This window comes from Phaethon aethereus, assembly GCF_964289735.1.
Source record: "Phaethon aethereus genome assembly, chromosome: 3".
Classification (NCBI taxonomy): Eukaryota; Metazoa; Chordata; class Aves; order Phaethontiformes; family Phaethontidae; genus Phaethon; species Phaethon aethereus.
The window spans coordinates 122,035,396-122,056,170 of record NC_138576.1 but is presented as its reverse complement, the minus strand read 5'-3'; the positions used below and the strand labels follow the sequence as shown (position 1 = coordinate 122,056,170).

Genomic DNA, 20,775 nt, shown 5'->3' with positions numbered 1-20,775 from the left:
TCTCAGAGTTGCGTTATGGAGTTGGCCGCTTTCTCTTCCGTGCCATAACGCTAGGCTTATGGCTATACTTGTTCTAATACGCTAAAACTTACTAATGTTGACGTTAATTATGGGTGAAGTGGCAGTCTAAATCCTGAATTATATTAAAGTGGGTTTAGCTCAATCTGTATATTTTAATGTTCTGCTTTTTAGTTCATAAAGAATTTATGGGTTGTCTTTACTGACCTCAGCAGTTGAAGAGACCAAATCAGTCACAGTTGATGCTTTTTTTTATTGCTGGTGTGTTTAAGAGCGCTGCTTAAAGACCAGGAGCCCACTGAAGATGTAGTGTTAGCTGTCATGATTTGAAGTAGGCTCCGGATAACACCAGTTCACATTTTGTCAATTTTTATAGATGCTGATGTAAAAGGAAAGGGTTTTAAGGAATAATTTGAAGGAGAGAAATGGGACAGCTTTGTGCCTTGCTTGTGGTACCTTGTTGGTAGTCAGCCAAATTACCCCGAAATATACTCCATGTACAGCTTAAAACACAGTGTTTTGATGTAGCATTAATCAACGTGCCACTGTTTTTCTGCGTGGTGCTTACTGTCATAACATGCATAAAATAAAATCTTTTCTTCTTAAGAAGAAAAGCCGAAGACCTTTACCAGTGCCCTCCATCCTGCGGCCGCAGGAACGAGCGAGCTGAAGCCCGGGTTGCTGTCACAGTGGTCCGGATGGCAGGGAAAGCAACGGCTGATGTTGCTCGCGGTGTATGGACTAACAAAGGTCAGGCACCGCTGCTCAATAACAGGTAGTGTTCAAGCTATTTCTCTTGTTTACTTCTAGAACAGGTCAAAACCTGACTGAAATGTTAGGTGTATTGGCCTCACGCTTTTCTGTTTGCTTCCACTTGCACTTAGTGTTGCTATTTTTGCTCAGCTCTACCTCTCTGTCCCAGACAGTGTGTGCCCCCCTTCACCGACCTAAGGATGGAGGTCTTGACTGTCTTGCGTGGTAGCCCCAGAGACAGCCTCCTCTCTTATTTCTGGCACCAACTAGGCTAGGAAGGCTTGAGCTGCAGTGACGGCCTCCCTTTCATTGCTAGGTATTGTTGAGAAAATAAGCAGTGTTATTTATTGACAATAGACCCCAAAAAATTTTACAAGATGGAGAAGTGGATAGCCTTTAGAAGTTATGGATTAAAAATCAATTAGCAGATGAGAAATTAATACAAAGAATAAAAAAGCCATTCTCTTGATGAAAGAGGTTAACAGTAGTATTAGGAGGAGCAGTGTCAGGACCAGTTTTGCTTCATATATTGTAACAGCATTTTCAGCAGCACAGTAAAGAGGGCGATAATTTGCTGATTACTGAGAATGACTGACGTTATATATAAAACTTCAAAGATTCTAGATAAAAATTGCAGAATCCACAATGGAATCATGTAAATGACTAAAACACGGATGGGTTTTTAATTAGTTGTAAATCCCTGGGGAAAATTTTTCTGAAAGTGTTTCTAGACAACTTCTTGCAAACAGTGCTGGCTGATTTTTAATTTTTTTTTAGAGGAGCGGATGATGTGAGTGCTGCTATGAGGTGGAATGCTAAGTTACGAAAAAAGGATGTAGCAGAAGTAGTCTGTAGATCTGTCAAATACTTAAAATATTGTGACAATCGGTGTATTCAATATGTTCATGAAAGGAAGGTCTAAAACATGCCTCTTGCACATGTTTATTTTGTCATAAAGCAGGAGGGCTGTAACAACGTAAGACAATGTAGTAATTTACTTTCCCCATTCAGAGAGCTGTTCGCTGTGCAGGGATTGAGTGCGTCCTAAAGCCTCCCGCAGCAGCACATTGGGAAGAAACGATGAAGGCCAAAGGAGGCAAAATTTTCACGGGGGAATTGAGAAGGCTTCATTGTGGCTGGAGACAAATCCAGCAATGACATGGAGGGTCGGTAGACCCTTTCACGATCAGCACTGACTAGCATGAAACATGTTCCTTACCTATGCCGTGAGGAAGCAAGAGCACGTTGCACAGATGCTCCCATGCCTGCCACCACCTTTTCAGGTGAGGGTTGCTCTGAAGGACATCCATGGCAGAAAATGGGTTGAAAGACCTGCTCTCCAAAAATCCTGTGTCTTGGGCAGGGTAGAGGAGGCTGGTGGGCTGCTTCTGTGTGATGGAGGCATTCCTTCCCTTGCAAGGAGGTACAGCAACAGTCCTGTGCCTCTTACAGGTCGTTTTTTAGGCTGTTTCTGGTTCTGACCTTTGCTGACTCTGTGAAGCCTTGACAAAAGGCTGAGGAGGTGTTGACTGGGTAGGAAGAGCCTCACTTAAGTGGAGGGCGACAGTGCGGTGAACACGAGCCGGCGTCCGGCCAATACGTGCCGTCCTCCTGGACTGTCGCTGGCGTGCCGACGGCCCCGTGAGCCGCATACGCCTGAGCCAGCGGTTGGCTCAATGCTTGTGCGTGCTGTCTGCTGCTTTAGTGGCTCTCCTCCTATTTGGCAATTATTGTTCTCACGCAATATGTTACTTTCACAGATTTTTAGTCTACCGAAAAACCCTCCTCTTGCCAGCTTGTCTGTAATTTTCTGGATAGTTATGCACAAGGTTTGTTGAAGACTATGAACAGCCGCACTGGGTCAGACTAAATGTCTGTCTTGCTCTGTGTCCTGCCTTTGCCATGGCCATGGGCGGATGCTTAGGGAGGAGTACAAGGGCAGGGCAAGCGTTAAATGGCAGTTGTCAGAATGCTTTCCTAGCCCTGGCTTTTCATCGCCCCGGGACGTTAGGATCCACAAATTTTATTTTCGTGCTTTAAAACCCTCATGGGCTTTTTCTTAGGAGAATTTCTAATATTGATTTTCAACTCTCATAAACTTTTGTCTTTCGTGTGGCATCCACTCTGCTTTATGTGAAGAAGCATCTCCTTTTGTTTGTTTTGAACTTGCAACATACTGGTTTTGTTTGATATCCCCTATTTTTTTTTGACCACCTGCAAGTTTGATTTGAAGGTTCCTTGGTTCTTATTGTTATAATGTAATGTACTGTCACTGTGTGCCACACGATAACACCGTTTTATTGTGTTGGTTATTTCATTGTAGGGCTTTGCTGATGTGTAAAGGGAACAATGCATATGCTTTAGCTGAAGAGGTTTTGTTCAATTTTTTTAACTTCAGCTGTTTGGTTTTTTAATGTAGAATTAGAGTCTTGATAATCTGTTAAATTTAATGTAGTGTTGCTTAGTGCTATATTGCAAATGATTTAACATTTTAATTCAAGTCTACAATGTGATTATTATCCAAATATATTTCTTCTCTCACAACTGGGCAAGTCTCGACTGTGATAGTAATTTTAGAATATTACTTTATTCTTAAACTGATGGTTAATAATGTCAGCTTTCCGAGGAATGAACACTTTGTGGATGTGTCTCCATCTACTGGAAAAATACTCAAAAGGACCTACACATTTTGCCATTTGTAACCTCCCGTTTGCTACCTAATGTGGCAACAACTTAGAAAACATGGGTAGTAGGTCTGTCAGATGTGGGTGGCGGATGAATGAGTCCCAGGTGGGGAGAGTAGGGTTTGAGGGGAGAGAGACAGCAAGGGACAGAGAGACACTCTTTCCAAAGAAAGATTTGCAAAAGGTCAGAGGAAGCATGGCAATGCCTATACGAACAACAAGAAAATCCCTTAACTAGTTAAAGGAACGCTTAAAGGACTGGCAAAACAGATGGTGGATAAGTTAAAACTGTACAGGAGCAACTTACCTTCTGCGGCAATTTCAGCAAGACAGTTATTTCCGTGGTTGTTACTCTGTCATTCAATCACAACATGCAATTACTGTAGCAAACCTTCTGTCATATTGCACACGTTTTCACACTTGTCAGAGGAAAAGTCATAGATTAAACAATATGGTTTAAAGTACTGTTTAGTTATGAATTTCGTAACTGTATTTTAATGCAAGACAGAAGTGTTCTGTTGAAGCAGATCTCAGAAGAACAAGAACCAGGGGAATATGCTCAGGAAGAAAAACAAGCATCATGGGCCATACAGATCCCATTAACCCAAATGGAAATCTCTCTGTGTAATGCCGTTGCGTTGGTCTGAAAACAAACCCCGTTTGGAGCCACTGCGTGTGCAGAACTCTCGCTGAAATCAGTGGGAGCTTGGAGAACAGACAGAAAGGAGAACTAGGGCCTGAAATACTCGCGTTTCCCTCTTTCTTTTATATAGTCCTTACCACAGTGCATGCTACACATCCTTTCAGTTCCTTCTTAATTCTCTTCGGAGCGTTTGAAAACGAGAAATTGTAAACCTGAAGCCTTTACCATCCACAGATGCAAGTTCTTAATTTCATTCATTTTCCTCGGTGCTTTGGGATTTTTTTTGTGTGTGTGGTTTTTTTGTTGTGTGGTTTGTTCCCACCCCCCCGCACCCCTCCTTCCTGCACCCCCCCGCCCCGTGTGCTGTATTTGTTCTCCAGAACTGGTATCTATTGGGCATACATAGCTGTTTAGATGTATATATGCTGCTTTGGTCTCATGAATGATAAAATATTAGTAATGCAAGTGGTTGTTCCTTACAACGTTTCCTGAATAATAACGAGTCTCTGGTTTAGACCTTTTCATGTCTCTTTCCTTTAAGAAAGAAAAAAAATTTCAAAGCGACAGCACAAGAATCTCAATATGCTTTTTTTTTAAAAAATGAAAGGGTCATTTGAGGGCATCTCAACCAGAAAAGACAGGGAAATCAAAGCGATAGCTGTATTTTTCTGTTCCATTTTGATTACTCTGTGCAGTTTTCTTCATTTGGGAAATACGTATTTAAAAAATGAGATAATTCTTTATGCCTTTTCTCCGGGTCTGCCTCTTCTACTACTTTAAAAATATACGTGCCAGTTATTTCCATACAAAACATTTGAAAATAGGAGGAATTTGACAAGGCATTAAGCGTTACTTGAATCCAATACAAAAACCTGTCCGAATCATTATATTAAACAGGAGGATGTAGAAAATTAAAGCTGTACTTCTATTTAAAATTGTTAACCTTGTATTTTTGCAGCAGTACCTACTGAGAGAAAGAATAAATGTCTGTAAGAGAACGCAAGCTGGAAGAACTTGTAGAAAATATACATATTTTCTCAAGGTTCTTTTTGTGTGGTTTGTTTTTTGGGTTTTTTGGTTTTTTTTACTTTTCCCACATGTGTGATGACCTTTCTTGCATTGACCTTCGAATTTTATTGAGACATATTGTGACACGTTTACTGATGCCAAGTGAAGCATTATGCAGATTCATTCAGCTTGGTAGAAACGCTGTTGGGGTTACTTAGAATGAGGAAATGTGTCAGAACCTGCAAACCCGGATTGGCCTTTCTTCAGGACTCCTCATTTTCTGAGTGCCTTGTTGAACACGCTGCCGCTGAGTTTTCCAAAACCACTTTGCAGACAGTGTGGTGTTTCCCATTTTCTGAACCAACCCCGCTCTACCAGAAATCAGGTATCCAGAGTTGTTGACTCATTTTTGGCAATAACTGGTGCAGCTTAACTTATTTGTGTCATTCAACAGCAGTTTAAATGAGGAAAAACAGTAGAAATAGGATTTGGGTTGCAGTTGAAGGTGAGGATTTCTTGCTGCCTGCGATGGCTCCGAATCAAGCCACAGATGGTGACGAGGTTCCTGTAGCTGCTGCTCTTCCTTGCACAGGCACTCCAGCAATACCGAAAGGAAGGCAGGGCCTTAGGAAAAATCCTGAAGTGGTTTTGAAAGCAGATGTGTTACAGCTGTAAGGGAAGTGATAACGGAAGCTGTGAATTCAGGATGGGGAGGATGGCAGCAATCTGTCATCTGGGAGGAGAGGGTGTGGAAGGATGGAAAGGAAAAGTCTAGAGGGGGGTGACAGCAGAGGACAAACAGGGAGGGGAAGAATACTGCATGGAGGGCACTCACCATAGCCATAGAAACATCTGTAGAGACTGTGCCTGGGAACAGTAGAAAATAAGTTAAAAAACATGAATAACCTCCTTGGTCTTTAAAAAGAGTCTCAAGTCATCTTTATCGTGATTTATGTTACCAGACCTCCTCAGCAGAATTACAGGCGCATAATCCACAACTGCTGTTATTTATTCTGGATAAAGAAGGCAATTTTGACTGTGATCTCCCTTGACATTTCCCAAGGTCTACTCCTGTCTCATACCTTTCATCATCATGTACTTCTTCAAGGCAAACAGCGGCTCTCTTGCCTCCCTCAGAAAGAAACATGCATTTCAGTCGCTCACCCTGGACCAGAGTGACACACACGTTACAAGTTAGGGGAGATCAATTGCCTAACCCGGCTCCTCTTCACCTGGGAGGTTCTTTGATGTGTTGACAAGGTTGGAATCCAAATAGGACATTAACCCACTGCATCGCAGTGGCTAAGGTGGCAGGAAGGAAATAAAAGAGCGTCTTACTCAACAAGGAATCCTCCCTTTTTCATTTTACAATCTGTGTCAATGGCGGTTGGAACTATTAGACCTGCATTAAAATTACATATTACTTATATAAATGGGAGCTATAAATAGCACAAATAGTAAAACTAAAATTGCACTGAGGTTCAGGATACAGTATGTCTAAAACCTACAAAATTAAGGACATTTAGAGGAAAGCCTCAATATCCATCTGCCCTTAATTTACCTCATTATTCTTGGTTGTCAGAGAATGATCTCAGTACTAAGTTAACGTCATTTAATGGCTTTTTCTTGCAAGGTTGGCTCAGATCTGAATCAGACGACAGTAAAGGTGCAGCGGTATTTCCTTGGGTATGTTGGTTTAGATGAAGCAGTAAGGACAGGCAAAGCTAGTGTTAAGGATGAAGCAGTTGTCACTGCAACCAGTAAATGCTTTTGTTGCTGAATATCTCTTTTCAAGTGTTTTTTTGTATTAATATGGTCTTGTGGGTTCTTACTACTTTTTCTTCTCATTTGAAGATATTACAAATGTAAAGCTTGCATTGATCTGCAGACGTGGCACAATATTGATTTGGATCCGGGACCTACACACTGAATTTGAGCTCATTAAGAATGTCTTAGTAAGTGTAACGACCTGCATGCTGGAAATGCTGATGCTGCCTTGGGTATGTCCTCTCCTCCCAGCCTGCGTGGGGTTGGGCTAGGCTTGCAAAGTCTGTGTCTTCTGACAACGTATGTCTTGACATTTGCATCCCCTGGGGTGGAAATCATCCTGGACTACCAGGAGCCTGCGCTGCGGCTGGCAGATCTGATTTTCACAGCTGTCCTCCTGGAAATGAGACCAGTGCAGAAGACTGAGGTTGCTGTGTAGTTCTTAATTGGCCCTTTTGAGAAACAGAGTGTGTTTGCTGGCCGGGAGGTGCCTGCTCAGTGCTGGTGTGTGTGTATTTCTGTCTGAGGCAGGATTGGGCCAGACAGACCTTTTCCTGGAGTGTTTCAAACTCTCCTTTGCCATCACACCCATGAGTCTGACTACCATGCAGGATGATCTCATGAACCTGGAGAAGTCTGGCCTATCGTTTTTCATTAGAAGTGATTTTGTATTGAATCAATGGAAAGAATATTCCTGTGGTTAGGGCTCAAGAGAGAGTTCCTGAATATGCTTTCTGGCAAACATGTATGATTTCCTGTGCTCAGGGAGAGATTTGTTTCGCCTAAATTTAGCTTAGGTATCTAACTTCACTTCTGTAGTCAGCGGTTCCCCATGAGAGCCATTCATTTGGCCTGAAACAGCTGAATTACCCTCTTTATTAACTGTAGGGAGAGCCTTAGACCAGAAGTCCAGCCTCGAAATGGCTTAACAGAGATGAAGCTGGATCCTAGCTTTCCGCTTAGCGATACACACGTAAGATGAGGTCAGTGGGTCCTGCAGAAGAAGTGCAGTAGAAATGAGTAGAAATATGCTGGTGAGGGTGGGATGCCAAGACACTGCTGTGAAGACGGCCTCTGAGGCTGAAGAATTGGAATCCCTTAGTAGAACAGGGGTTTTTTGAAGTGAGTATGATTAAACAGTATTATTAGTCTTCTGAAAACAGTCAATATCCACCCTTCATTTAAAAAAGTAATAAGGGCTCTATCTGTGTTGTTCTTGTGAAGGAAGTTGCATATTTAAGCTCTTCTTCACAAAATAATTAGACACCAATAACTCAGGGACTCTAGAGGCAAACCTAGCAACTGCTCCATGCTCTGCAGTGCCGAGAGGCTGATGCAATACGGGGTGTGTAGGTGAGTGTCCCTTTCCCTTTTTGAAAAAGGCAAGGGGATTTTTAGTTTCTTGCTCTTCGGCATGAAGGAAACTCATAACTCTTCTCTACTGGGGCTAAAAGCACATCACAGATGCGGTTCAGAATGAGTTTGTCATTCGTTTCAAGCCTGTTTTGGCATGGGTTAGTATAGAAAGAAAAATAATTAAATTTGTTCTAAGTTCTCATTTGATGTTTTATTCTTCCTGCTTTATCATCTGCACTTTTGCTGCTTTAATTGGTGTTTCATCTGCAATGGCTTCTGAACATCCTAGGCAGATGCCGTCTTATAAACCCCATTATTATGTTTCTATCTTTTTTCTTTTTTTTTTTTTTTTTTCCTATGAGAGGTGGACTGAAAATTGGCTGAACTGCTGGGATTAAAGGGTTGTGGTCAGTGGCACCAAGTCCAGCTGGAGGCCAGTCACTGGTAGTGTACCCAGGGGCCAGTTGTGGGGCCGGTACGATTAGAGCTCTTCATTAGTGACTTAGATGATGGGGCAGAAAGCACCCCAGGGAGTTTTCAGACAAAGCAAAGCTGGGAGGAGCAGCTGATACACCAGGTGGTTGTGCTGCCTTTCAGAGGCACTGTGACAGGCTGGAGAATTGGGTAGAGGATACCCTATGAAGTTCAGCAGAGGGAAATGCAAAGTCCTGCCCCTGGCAAGGAATAGCCCCATGCACTAGTACATGCTGGGGGGTGACCAGATGGAAAACAGTTCTGCAGAGGCAGCCCTGGGGTGGTCAACGAGCTGACCATGAGGCAGCAACGCATCCTTGAGGCAAAGCAAGCCACCAGCCGGCCGGGGGACATAATCCTTCCCCTCTACTCAACTCCCAGTACGGGAGAGACACGGACATACTGGAGCAGCTCCACAAAGATGATTAAGAGCTTGGACTGTATTTCACAGAAGGTGGCGCCGAGAGGCTGTTCAGCCTGGAGAAGAGAAGGTTCGGCGGCACCATGTCGTTGATACGTATCAATGCCTGATGGATGGGAGTAAAGATGAGCACCTCTTCTCAGTGGTGCCCATTGAATGGACAAGAGACAATGGGTAATAACTGAAATAGAGGAAATCCCATTTAAACATAAGAAATCACTTATTTACTCTGAGGTTGGTCAAACAGCAGAACAGGTTGCCCACAGAGGTGGTGGAGTCTCCATCCTTGGAGATATTCCAACCTGACTGGCCATGGTCCTGGGTAACTGGCTTTAGGTGGCCCTGCTTTGAGCAGGTGGGTTAACTAGGCAATCCTCCAGAGGTGCCTTCCAACCTCAGCTATTCTGTGGTTGCTTGAAATATACAATTTCATTTTTGAGGATTTCTAAATATAGAAAGTTTATCGTGTTGTAAAAATGGGAACCAAACTGTTAGCCCATAGCTCTCCTATGAGCTTTTCAATCTTCCGACAGATATGCAAATAGTTTAGAAAAAAAACCCAAACAGAATAATGCCCACACTCAACTGAGTTTATCCTTGGGGAAATAAAAAAAAAAATATTTGACCAATTTTCCGTCCAGGTCTTTATGCAGGCAGTTAATAGAGCTACTATTTTTATTTACTGAAAGATAAGGACTTTGATTTTTTTTTTTTTTTAATAAAAATTTGGTGAGGTTCCTCAAGTAGTGAATCCTAATTCCATACTGTAATGCTCTACTGCCTTGCAAAGTTAATTGTAGCAGCTGGTTTCAGTATCTTCCAAAAAATCTATTTTAAATTTATATGAAGTTAGAATACATATCTGCTCAAAAGAATTTGTAAATCTTGGTAGTGATTCTTCACTATTTTTTTTTTTCCCACATTCTCATCGTTGACTGAATGGTCTTTGGTGCAGTTTGTAATTATTTCAATAAAAGTTACACAAAATTGTCACTTGGTTCTCATGGCTGCTTTTGTGGCAAATAAGTCGTCAAAGGAAGAAGTTCCCCCGCAGCCCCTTGATCGGTTTAGTTTGGTTAACAGGAAATATTAAAGATGTTCTTTTGGCCCTTTTAACCTCTCAGGTAGCCTCTTTCAATAAGTGCTCTTTTGTATAAACAAACAGGCTTAAAGAAAACAGCAATCTTTGTGGTAAATATTTGTCTGGAGCAGCCTTTTAAGTGTTATCAGCAGAGGAAATTTGTGGAGATCCTCTGAAAAATTGACACGCATTTGTTTCGGATTTCTGTGTTTTCTGAGTTATGATGAAGTGCTCTGTGCACTTGTTGCAAATCATTTTTTGCAGTCCTTCAGTCCGCTTTGGGTAGCTTTGTGACAGATCCCCTCTCTCAATAATCATTGGCCACTCAGCTGTTAGATTTTTATTTTAAACTTAATTACTGCTCTGTATCATTTTCTAAACCTATTGTCCTTCAGTTGTGCAATATCAACTTACATTTTGGTAAATAAAGGTGCACAGAAAAGTTTTGAGCCACGATACGGAAAGGACGTTTTACGTTGGGTCTGAATCTGAGCTTTACCCGTAAGATGCTTGACCAGCGTTTTGTCAGCTATCGGCATCCTTTGAGAAGCTCCCTGCAGCTGGCATGTAAACTTTTAGGCACGTGAAATAGCTGGATGCTTATGTTTCTACCAGAAAATTCCCCCCGACTTGCATGCCCAGTGTTTCTGACCCTGCCGAACCGCTGGATGTTGTAGCTCGTGAACCTGCCAGCGTGTGACTGAGGAAGCTCATGTCAATGCCTGAAGGTGATTGTGTGCGATCTGACGTATTCGCGACTCATTTTTGAGGCAATAGTTACTTTTGTGTTCTTTAAAGACAGATTAACAGACATGCTAATATGGTCCGTAATGAAAACTGAGTTTAAACAATCTCATATTAAATTCTTCCATTTAACTTTTTCCTCTTTGTTTTCAGGATAGGAAGTTGCATTACGGTTTTCTATTAGTAAGTTTTCTTTGAATGATAGTTACTTGCAAAATTTGTTGTTCATTAAATTACAGTTCAGAATGATAACAAATACAGAATTTATGGCAGGAGAGTGACTGGGAAATAAGAAGTTTTTATTTTATTTTCCTTCCAAATAGTAGTATAAGGATTTTTAAAAGGCAGCAGGACAGTGTTATAGTTAGTGGTTTACGAAATGGTTTGGTTTAGAAGTCTGATTAAGAAAAAGTAGCAAAACTTGACTCGATGTTACTGATATCCTAAATGTGCACGTATGTACCCTGTGAATATTTTGTGCAGCTTAAGAGGTACAACAGGCCCTGACGTTTATAGGTTTATTGTGCTTTTTTGGAGTTAGGTGGTTTTTATAGAGCATGTTATTTTGAAAAGTATCTAGGGCACCCAGGTTTTTTAGGACCTTTGGCTGATCAACAGGAACGTCAGTGTAGCCGGTACTGCAGTTAGTTGATGAACACTGGAAAATAGTGCAATAAGTGGGTTCAGAGTGTTTAGGCTCACAGAAATTAAGTTAGAGCAGACTAATGGTCATGGCAAGGGGAAAGGAACAGTTAATCTGCTGCTTCTCCCGGTGCTAACTCGCACTGCTTGATGCCAGACCTCGGGATGGCTAGTTGGTGCACTTGCCTCCCTCTCACCGTCTCTCAGCTCTACAGAGCATCCTCCAGCTGAACTGCGGGCATAGGCGGTGTTGGTTGCGGTTGCATACCACAAGTCAGCGTCCGCACGACGGAGATGACTTAACCTAAAGCGGGTTTGGGAGCACTGGTGTTTAATGCTGTACCGAAGTGCTTGGGGAGGGGTCCTGTTGTGCACACCTGAATGTTCGTGTGTACCGGCTGCTCAGGTGGATGCTGCCAGCATGGGCGTGGATGGGCTTTGAAGGGTTTCCAGTTTTGAATTTGCTTGTGCACTGAAAACAATGATTATAATGGGTCTGGAGCATGTGCAACTGATGGTTAAATATAATTTTCTGCCACTAAAAGAACTGAAAGCTTTTCTCTAAGTTCATCCAGCACCATGCCTTCTTTGCTGTTTTGTATTCCAGCTCGACAACCATAATTCATCTCAAAATGTCAGCAATACCTAGGGGGTATAAGGACTACAAAACGCACATCACCAGCCAAACAAGGGAAATGAAAAACACCTTATGTGGAATCACAGCGAGCTCTCTCCTGTCTTCCCCTTTCCTGGCTAAGGTCCTGTACGTTCCCTGCCATTGTAGCACCTCGACCGTGTGCTCCAAGTGATAAACGTGCACCAATATATTCCCCACCACACCTCCTCACCACCCGCTAGATTAAAATCATAAGATTGTGTTTTCAAAATAAATTATTCATTATTCAAACAATTGATACCATTTAAATTGGTTAACTTTGTGGTTTAGCTGATACTTAGCTCTCATAGCACTGTGCCACAGCCTCGATAACAGCACTTCATAATGCCATGACGTACATGCCACAGCTTTTTGGTGTTGCATGTTAAAAGATACTCATAGCATGCTATCTAAACATGTTTGTGGTTTGTTTTTTTACTGGCAGAAAGCGTAGGCTTTAGACAGTAAATATTACTTTTTTTTTAAGGTGGATGTGACAAGCCATAGAGGTAGTAAAGTGCCAGAGAAACCAGAACATTATTAATCCGTGATGTTCTACGAAGTTATTACAAATATATGTTTACATTACATTGAGCTGTTTGAAAACACACATGGGAACATAAGGTGTGAAAAGTCCCGTATTATACTTGAACTCCACTCAGCAGAGCTCACTCTGGCAGAGGCAGCTTTACCTTGTAACCGTCTGCTTTACCGCTGCAGTCTCTCTGGCATTCACCCTCGTGAATCACAGCAGAGCAGTGTTGTCAGGGCTGCTCTTAAACAAGCAATTTTCCCTTTGCCCACTCACCTGCCACTTCAGTTCATGAGGCAATCACCAGCTCGAAGACAAACAGCCTAGCAAAAGCGCTCACTGTACTGCTTTTAAGACAGGAATGCCTGCTGCACAGAGGAACTCACTGCAATATTTTGATATAAATGAAGGAAGCTGAAAAACAAAAACTCGAACCCAATTTTAAAAATAATAAACTGGCACTATAAGAGAGCAGAGTCTGGCTGAGTTTTGGGTCAGGTCCTTTGAGCGGCAGGGGTGGGGCAGTCTCCTATTGAAGCAAGGATTCAAGTTTCTGCTTATTTGACGTGGAGGCTTTTGGAGCTTTGAGTCTCTCTTTGGTCTGGGTGTTAGTGTTTCTGCAATTTCTTAATGCTGCTAAGCACTGTAGGGATAGTCTTTCAAAGCGGAAGGCCAGTTAATTATTTTTGGTCAAAAAAAAAATAAGGCAAAGGGAAATAATTGCGTATCACTTTCTTGGCCGCTATGGAAAATACAGTTGCAGTGGTGCGGTGTTCGAAGCCAGGAGCCAAGGCAACTTCTCACTTGCTGGCAAATGAAAGGGAGAAGGTTAGAAAGAGAGGCTGTGAATGGACGGCTCCCAGCACTGTCAAGGGGGTCAAGGCAGGCAGCTCAGGAGCGCGAGAGGCTTCACAGGCTCTGGAGGAAGGTGACAGGGGAAGGGAAGTAGCCTGGCTTGAGCTCATGCAGGAGGGCATCGCCTTCATCCAGCAAAGGCTGTTTGCTACCTCAGATTACGGAAAAGAACAGGGACATGAAGAGGCAACTTCTGGAGATCACAAAGGAGCAAGCTGCTCGTTGAATAAAACTTTTCCCAGCATCCGTTCTATCTGCTCCTCCTCTAGCAAAATGCCTCTATCACAGGTCCCAGAGCACTGGGGGTACATGGAGCATGTTTGCTGTGTGGATGCTCCACTACTGCTCCTCAGCTTCTCCAGACCAAGGTGCTGAGAACGGTGGTCTTTTTTAACATCTTGAAGTTTGTTCAGATGGAGTGGTGGCACGGGCCCTAGCTAGCAAGGAGAGTGACCAAAAAAGAAGTCAGAGTATGAAGTATTTGGCCAATTTTTCTCCAAAGAAATGTTTGTTACCTTGAACTTGCTGCAGAAGCTTGCGTTGTTGTTTTGTGTGTAACATATTTAACTACCTTCAACCCAGAGATATTAAGAACTTTTTACTTTGTTGAACAATTAGATAAAAATTGTTTCTACTTGCAATTCTAGTAAAAGCAAAGACTTTTTTAACGCTGCTTGAGTTCTTTGTGAAGACTCAGTAATGCAAGCTGCATGAAGGAATGGCTCTCAGACATGAGTATTAGTTAGTCCGCTTCATGAGGTTATGCAGTGAAATCAGAAAAAGCTCAATTTGTGGTTGATATTATTTTTGTCTGCTGTGTTATGTGCCAGAAGGAAAGTGCATGCTGGTGGTTTGGTCGCGGCAGAAATGACACCGGGATGCCAGTGCTGAGTGCCGAGCACTTAATTTGAAGAAAGTCCTTGCTCTGTGGAAGCAATTATTAGGACTGCGGCAGGAGGCACCTGGTCACGTAGACGTAGCCATTGTATTAATCTAATGTGTAACAGTTAATACATTGCAGCTCAGTGTGAACTAGAACCCCTTGTTGTAGACAAGCCCTTAAGTATTTAAATACCCGGGTCGCTCTTAGTGAAATGTCTTAGAGTCCAACTTGGCCTCCGCATGGTGACTATTGTAAATTTTCCTCATGAAGCTGCATTACATTTCATCCTAATTAGCACTGCTGCTGTAGCCTTAGTAAAGAACCATTAGATTAAAAAGTACCAGAAGCTGAGCGCCCACATCCTCTTCTACAGGAATTAAATGCAGTTCAGTCTTGCAGTATTCACACAGCTGATTTAATTTGTTGTTTCTCTAGATGGTGGCAGCAGTGTACTAACAGGAAGCTCTGGCCATTATTACTTGTGTTTTACTCCAGAGTTGTATCTGTTTGGAGTGCTGTCAGGGTAGCATTTCTTATTAGCCCCGAAGTAAAGCGAACGCGCTATTTCAGTAGCAAAGAAATTGCAGGTTAGTCCATAAATGGCAGTTACCGGCAACAAATTAAGATGAGAAGCGTTTTATTGTGGAACTAGGAATGAATGTTTCCTACTGTGAAACTGAATTTTTTATTCAAATCAAATATATAATTATGCACCGAAAAGGTTAGAAACCTTAACATCTTTTGTCCTTAAGCCAAATACTGTAGTATGTTGATATCCATGCTGTGAGTTCCCCGTTACTGCTCTGCCAGTAATTTCAACCTGGCATCTAGACTAAATGGTCTCCCTAGGAGCCAAGAGGAAACACGGTTGACGTGTGATGTCGGGCACGGGCCTTTCTTGAATGAATAAAAGCACTGTCACATTTTACGAAATTACATCTGCTGGTTACATGCTGTCATCATCTCTGAATGAGGGAGGGGGCAGAGCTCATCTAAGCTATAGCAGAGACCGGTATTCGGAAGGAGCTTGGTGGGGTTTTACATACTCTTGCAGCTCCGTTCAGATATGTTTCAGCTGCACGACAGAAACTGAAGGCAATGACTACGGCGTGTCTACACAGTGATTTTAGAGTAGGTATTAAGAAACACGCGCAGCACGCAAATTGCTGGCTAAAGCTTGCCGAACAGCCTCAGAGCAGTGTATTTGGTGAATGGAGATGAAGAAACGCGACAAACGTCTGCCGCCCGATGCTGAAAACGCGGTTGTCGAATCTCCTCTTCTCCCAGCAAAGCTGAGAAGGAAGCCCAGTCCGCTGGAGCCCACAGCCTCCCCTTCAAGGCACTCGGCCCCAGTAAACACGGCTGCGGCGCGAGGTCCTGACAGTGTGTGCTGAGCCCGTCCCATCGTGCAGCGGCTGGTCTTGTCGATCCCCTCAAGATCACCATCAGGGCTTTAAGTAGATGCAGCTTGCTTGGACGCCCTATCAGCCGGGTGCCCTTTGCTTTGCACGCGTGATCCACCCGCAGCGCCGCGGGGGGAGCCGGTGCACGGTCCTCGTCCGCTGCCCGGGAGCCGCAGAGCTGCCCCAGCCCGTGGTCCCCCAGGTGGGGGGCTTTGCCGCACGCGTGGGGATCTGAAGCCTTCGGCTGTGGTGCTGCTCCCCGTGGGCACCGTGTGTGGCGTTGCCCAAGGAGCTGTGGGGCTGATGGTATTTCGGAGGTGCTGCAGGACTGTTTCCCCTTGCCTAGAGTTGTGGGGCCAGTAAGAGAAGGAACCTTGAATACTCTGTTACTTCTTCCCTGGTAAGAGTATCTAAATCACATGGTGTTACTCCAGTTGTGGAAAAGAACGGTAAACAAAGCACTTGTTTGGAGCAATTGTATCTTCCCGTGTGAAACTTCAACGGTGGCGAATTTTCAAATCTGTTGCTGAACTGGACAAAATCATCCCTTATGCGCCTCTCGTTGCTGGAGCGTCTGTTGCCACCTCAGCCTGAGCTCTGTAACTGCGTGAGGGTTTGTGGGTTTTGTTTTTTGGTGGGTTTTTTCCTTCTTTTTTCCTCCTGTTCCATTCCTAATTTCCTTAAAGAGCTGATTCATTGTGATTTATTGGGTACAAACTACAAAGCTAAGTATTTTTCAGGATGTAAGTCGTAGTGGTTGTGAGAAGGAATGAGACTATAATTCTCCCCCACTTTATTTTACTTAAGTATTTTCAGAGGGGAGGGGAGGATGTATTCTTTCTATTAGACCTCTCCTTTCTTAATCACCATTCCCTAATTAATTCCCTGGTTAAATATAAAGCAAGCATTAGCTTTGAGTAATGTTTTCCTGTGTGATTAAGTAAAGAAGAATTCCTTTCTTTTGTATGATGACTCATCGCCAGGGGATCTGGAGGGAGCCCGAGGGTGGATATTTGAGACTTCGGTCCCAGGTGCTCTTGTACCTTTGAGCTGCGTTTGCTGTCAGTCCGGAGGTGAGAGGCAAAGGTGATATCACGTATCAACTGCACACAAAGAAAATTGTCTCTCTTGTGAAACCATGTACAGCTTTTGTTTCTCCCGGTGGAAAACTGACTCTGGCTCACGGAAATGAAAATCTCTAGACAGCACGTACAGCTAGGAGAAACGTAAATTGTCGTTCTTGCTGGCACAGTGTCTGTAACCAGCTTTTTGTTACGTGATGCGTTTTCTTTGTTGTCCATACTGACCCTAAAATGTACCCTTTCTTTTTACCCAGCACCTTCGAGTTCCTCTCCCTGCGCCAGTTTGCGAGCCTTTGAGTTGTACCCGTAGAGCTGTGTTGGGTCACACCGTAAACCACATGTCTGAAAGAACTGAGGTTAAAAAATGAAAGGCTCTGAAGCAAAAAAGGAGCTTTTAGTGAACCAGGGCATGGCAAAGAGGCAGAGGAGGGCAGGGCAGGGTTTAAGCTGGCCAACCTTATTTTACTAGTGAAGAAACATTGTCTAATTCTACCCAGAGAATATGACTTTATTTTTTTTTACTGTACTAGCTCATGACGTTAATTTTTAGCTCAAAAGGGAATTTTAATAATGATTCTGGGTTCAGATGTTGCTCATAGCTCAAGTTGAGAAAAAGAATGTAGCTTTATTAACATGGCAGCAAGGAAAACATATGAAGTGTGTTTCTTACAATGACATGAAAATGCCTGTGAATTGAATGCTGTAACAGTGAAGGCTACAACATGTAATACCTGTCCATTTAAGAATACCCTTGGTTTTGATAAAACGTTTGGCAAACAGAAGTCCCACTGATTTTTCTCTTTCTTTCATCTGTTTTACAGGCATTTCCTTGTATTTCAACAGGAATTTATGGTAAGTAAGACCTCAGACGTCACTTGCTGCTAATTCAATTTTTCCTATTATTATTGTTTTAAACAGCGATATTTCATATTGGATGTCTCATCAGTCAGTCTGGCTTGCGAATCTATTTGTACTGCGTTAAATAACAGAGAACCAAAGCCTTGGACTGTGACTGGGTATTGGGGTGCTGATGAGTGGGGTACTGTCATGCAGCCCTTAGCACAACTCTCAGCCTGCGAGCCGAGGCCCGCGACTGTGATTACGCTTCTGCAGCTCCAGTAACTCTTAAACACACTGCTGTGGCTTCAGCGGAGAAAAGTAGGGTTTTGGCAAAATTTTCCATCCAGAAGGCAGGCAAGCAAGACTCCCCAGTGTAGGACACTGGGGAAAAAGTAGGTTTTCCTCAAGCAAACTTGCAAGAATAACATGAAATTGTCTTAGTTCCCTTGAGTTGTACTTCCACGTTTTTAGTTTATTAGTTTACATGCAAATTAATACCGCCTGAAGAACTGGGGGGAAAGGGTTATTGTAAAAATTTGTCACTTGCTTTGTTGTAATCTTAAAGCAATCCATTAGTAGCAGTCAGCTGCTTTTTGGTTAGCAATGTGGAAGAAGTGGGCATGATATCTGAAGGAGGAAAAAGATAAGCTATTGCGAAAAAAAAAAGAGGAGAAATTTGTGAGAGGACATACAAATTTAGAGGGAACAAAAATATTCTTTCATTTAAAAATAATATAGGATTATTTTTCTTTCATTTAGGTTCAGTAAATGCATACAAAAGATAGTAGGTTAGATTACTTGTACAATTCAAGGGTTTTAGAGAAACACGCTAAGCAGCAATAAATAAAATGCAGTCATCGTGTACCAGCACAGTATGACATAGCTGCTGCTGCTGCTGCTGCATGAAAGTAACATATAATAATTTTTAGATAAATTGAGTTTTGACTAATCAGATACTGTAGATGCAGGAGGGGAACAAATGACAGGAATATTTAGGGTTGTTGCTTCTTTTTCAAGGACCTCTTATTTAAAATTGATTGTTTGATGATTGTAAATCTGAATTAGGCTTCAGAAGGTAGAATCTAAATTGCTTTGCTGTATCCTCTTCTACTTGAGCTGCGCTTTCGTTATGGCAGAAGAACATGCAGGTGCCATTTCCACAAACACTAGAAGTCACTGGACATGAATCTGGTTTCACATAAAGCTCTGCCTTCTCTGCCCTCAGCTCAGGTCCTCCTCTTAAACTTTTGGGGAGCTCTGCATTTTAGTTCTTGACTCTTTGGCTTAAATCTTGATCTTTAACATAGACACATTTGGTTTTAGTTTACAAAAACGGGCAAGACATTGTGTAAATATATGGAAGTTACTAGTAAGTGGAATGTACAAACAATAGTAGTCCGCTTTATTTTAGAATTGGCCTAGTTGGTAGAAAAGGTCTCAGCAGGTGAGGAATATGGTTCCCTGAAGTCAGTAAAGTAAGTGGGAAAGGATCTCTGGTAGGAATCTTGAGTTTTCTTTTCTGGAGGTAACAGACGCTTTTTTTGATGTTCGCATTGATTTTAACTGGAAAGCTGTGGCATTACTGAAAAATTACATAGCGTTGCAGATGCTGTTTCAGTAGTTGCTTGCTGTTTTCACCTTTGGAAATGAATTAATTGGATGTTTCTGCTAAAATACTGGTTTTCTGAGGCTGCTTTTTTTGTTTGTTTTGGGAATGTAATCTCTAATTGATTTTACTGTTTACATTTTAATAAATATTTTCTATTCATCAAAGAAAAAAGTACTTAGCTTGGGGGAGAGGAGGAAGAACCTTCTTTCCAGACTCTGACGTACTGCCTGAGAGTAGTAATTAAACAGGCAACCTTGCATCAGGCTTCAGGTGTCAATATTTTCAAGAATGTTTGATAGTAGTTGCAATGCCAAAATTATGCTGTGTGATGTGTTTGAAGTGTGAAGTACACCCAAAACCCTCAAAACTATGTTGCAGTCTTTCTGGTTTTGTTGGGTTTTTCCCCCTCTGTACGTGCACGTTCCTTTAGATAAAGCCAGCGTCTAGACAAGCAAGCGGCTCAACTTCATTCCTGCTGGCCTGGCTGATTAGTATTGCTTTTATGTATTGTGCACTTAACACTGGACTATCCCACTAAAATGTTATTGAAGGAACATTACAGCCTTGATTTCTCACCTCAGATCCATATGAACAAGTGCTGTCCCTTCAGAAACCCTTGGCTGAGAAATGCATTTCACCTCCAGATGGATGTGGACAAATTGGCAAGAGATCAACTGAGTGTATCCAATTTCGGAATCTGGATTGCGTTCTGCTCCAGATTCTTGTAAATGCTTAGATTGCTTGCCTTTTCTGTTATTATTACTAGGAGAGAGTAGTCACACTTCTCCGGAGAGCAGTCCTTTCCTGTTTGCATCGCTGCAGAGCGCTCCTTTTCTCCTGTGAAAAGGAAACTGGGAAGAAATGAGCAAGCAAGCTTCTTTCTTGAGGTTTTGGCTAAGGGCAGGTTGCTTTTCTCGAGAAGGGTGTTGGATGGAGGAAAGGTCTGCCTTTCTTCCCCGAACACTTTCCGGACACTCCGTCTCCACCCGTAGTACTGTAGATGTTCCAGCCTGAACAAGTTAGAGCCCCACCATTAAGGCGCTGTGCCAGGAATCAGAGCTTTACCTTTAATGTGATGCTATTTAAAGAGCGCTGGCAACAAATTTGCTCATGAGGGATTTTGTTTTAGAAGTCTGATAGCTTCAAATGAGGGATTAAATCTTTAAAAAAACTGCAGCGGAAAGCAACCAATGCTGAACGTTTGTAAGGATTGCAAAACAAATAAGGGTCTACCCACAGGCGTTCTGGGGAAAAAAGAAAAAAAAAGAAAAAAAAGAAAAAAAAAAAAGAAAAAAAAAAAAGAAAAATGAAAGAAAAAAAAAATA

General features: G+C 42.5%; 1 protein-coding gene across 1 annotated transcript in view; it reads left to right on the top strand.

The window, feature by feature from the left end:
- MACROD2 (mono-ADP ribosylhydrolase 2) overlaps nucleotides 1-20,775 on the top strand; it is a gene marked incomplete at its 5' end in the record, with an annotated part of 899,733 nt that overhangs the window by 589,085 nt on the left and 289,873 nt on the right. The window contains one exon of the mRNA XM_081997745.1: nucleotides 17,823-17,853. Within this exon, the coding sequence (XP_081853871.1) occupies nucleotides 17,823-17,853 (31 nt within the window). The remainder of the gene's footprint in view (nucleotides 1-17,822; nucleotides 17,854-20,775) is intronic.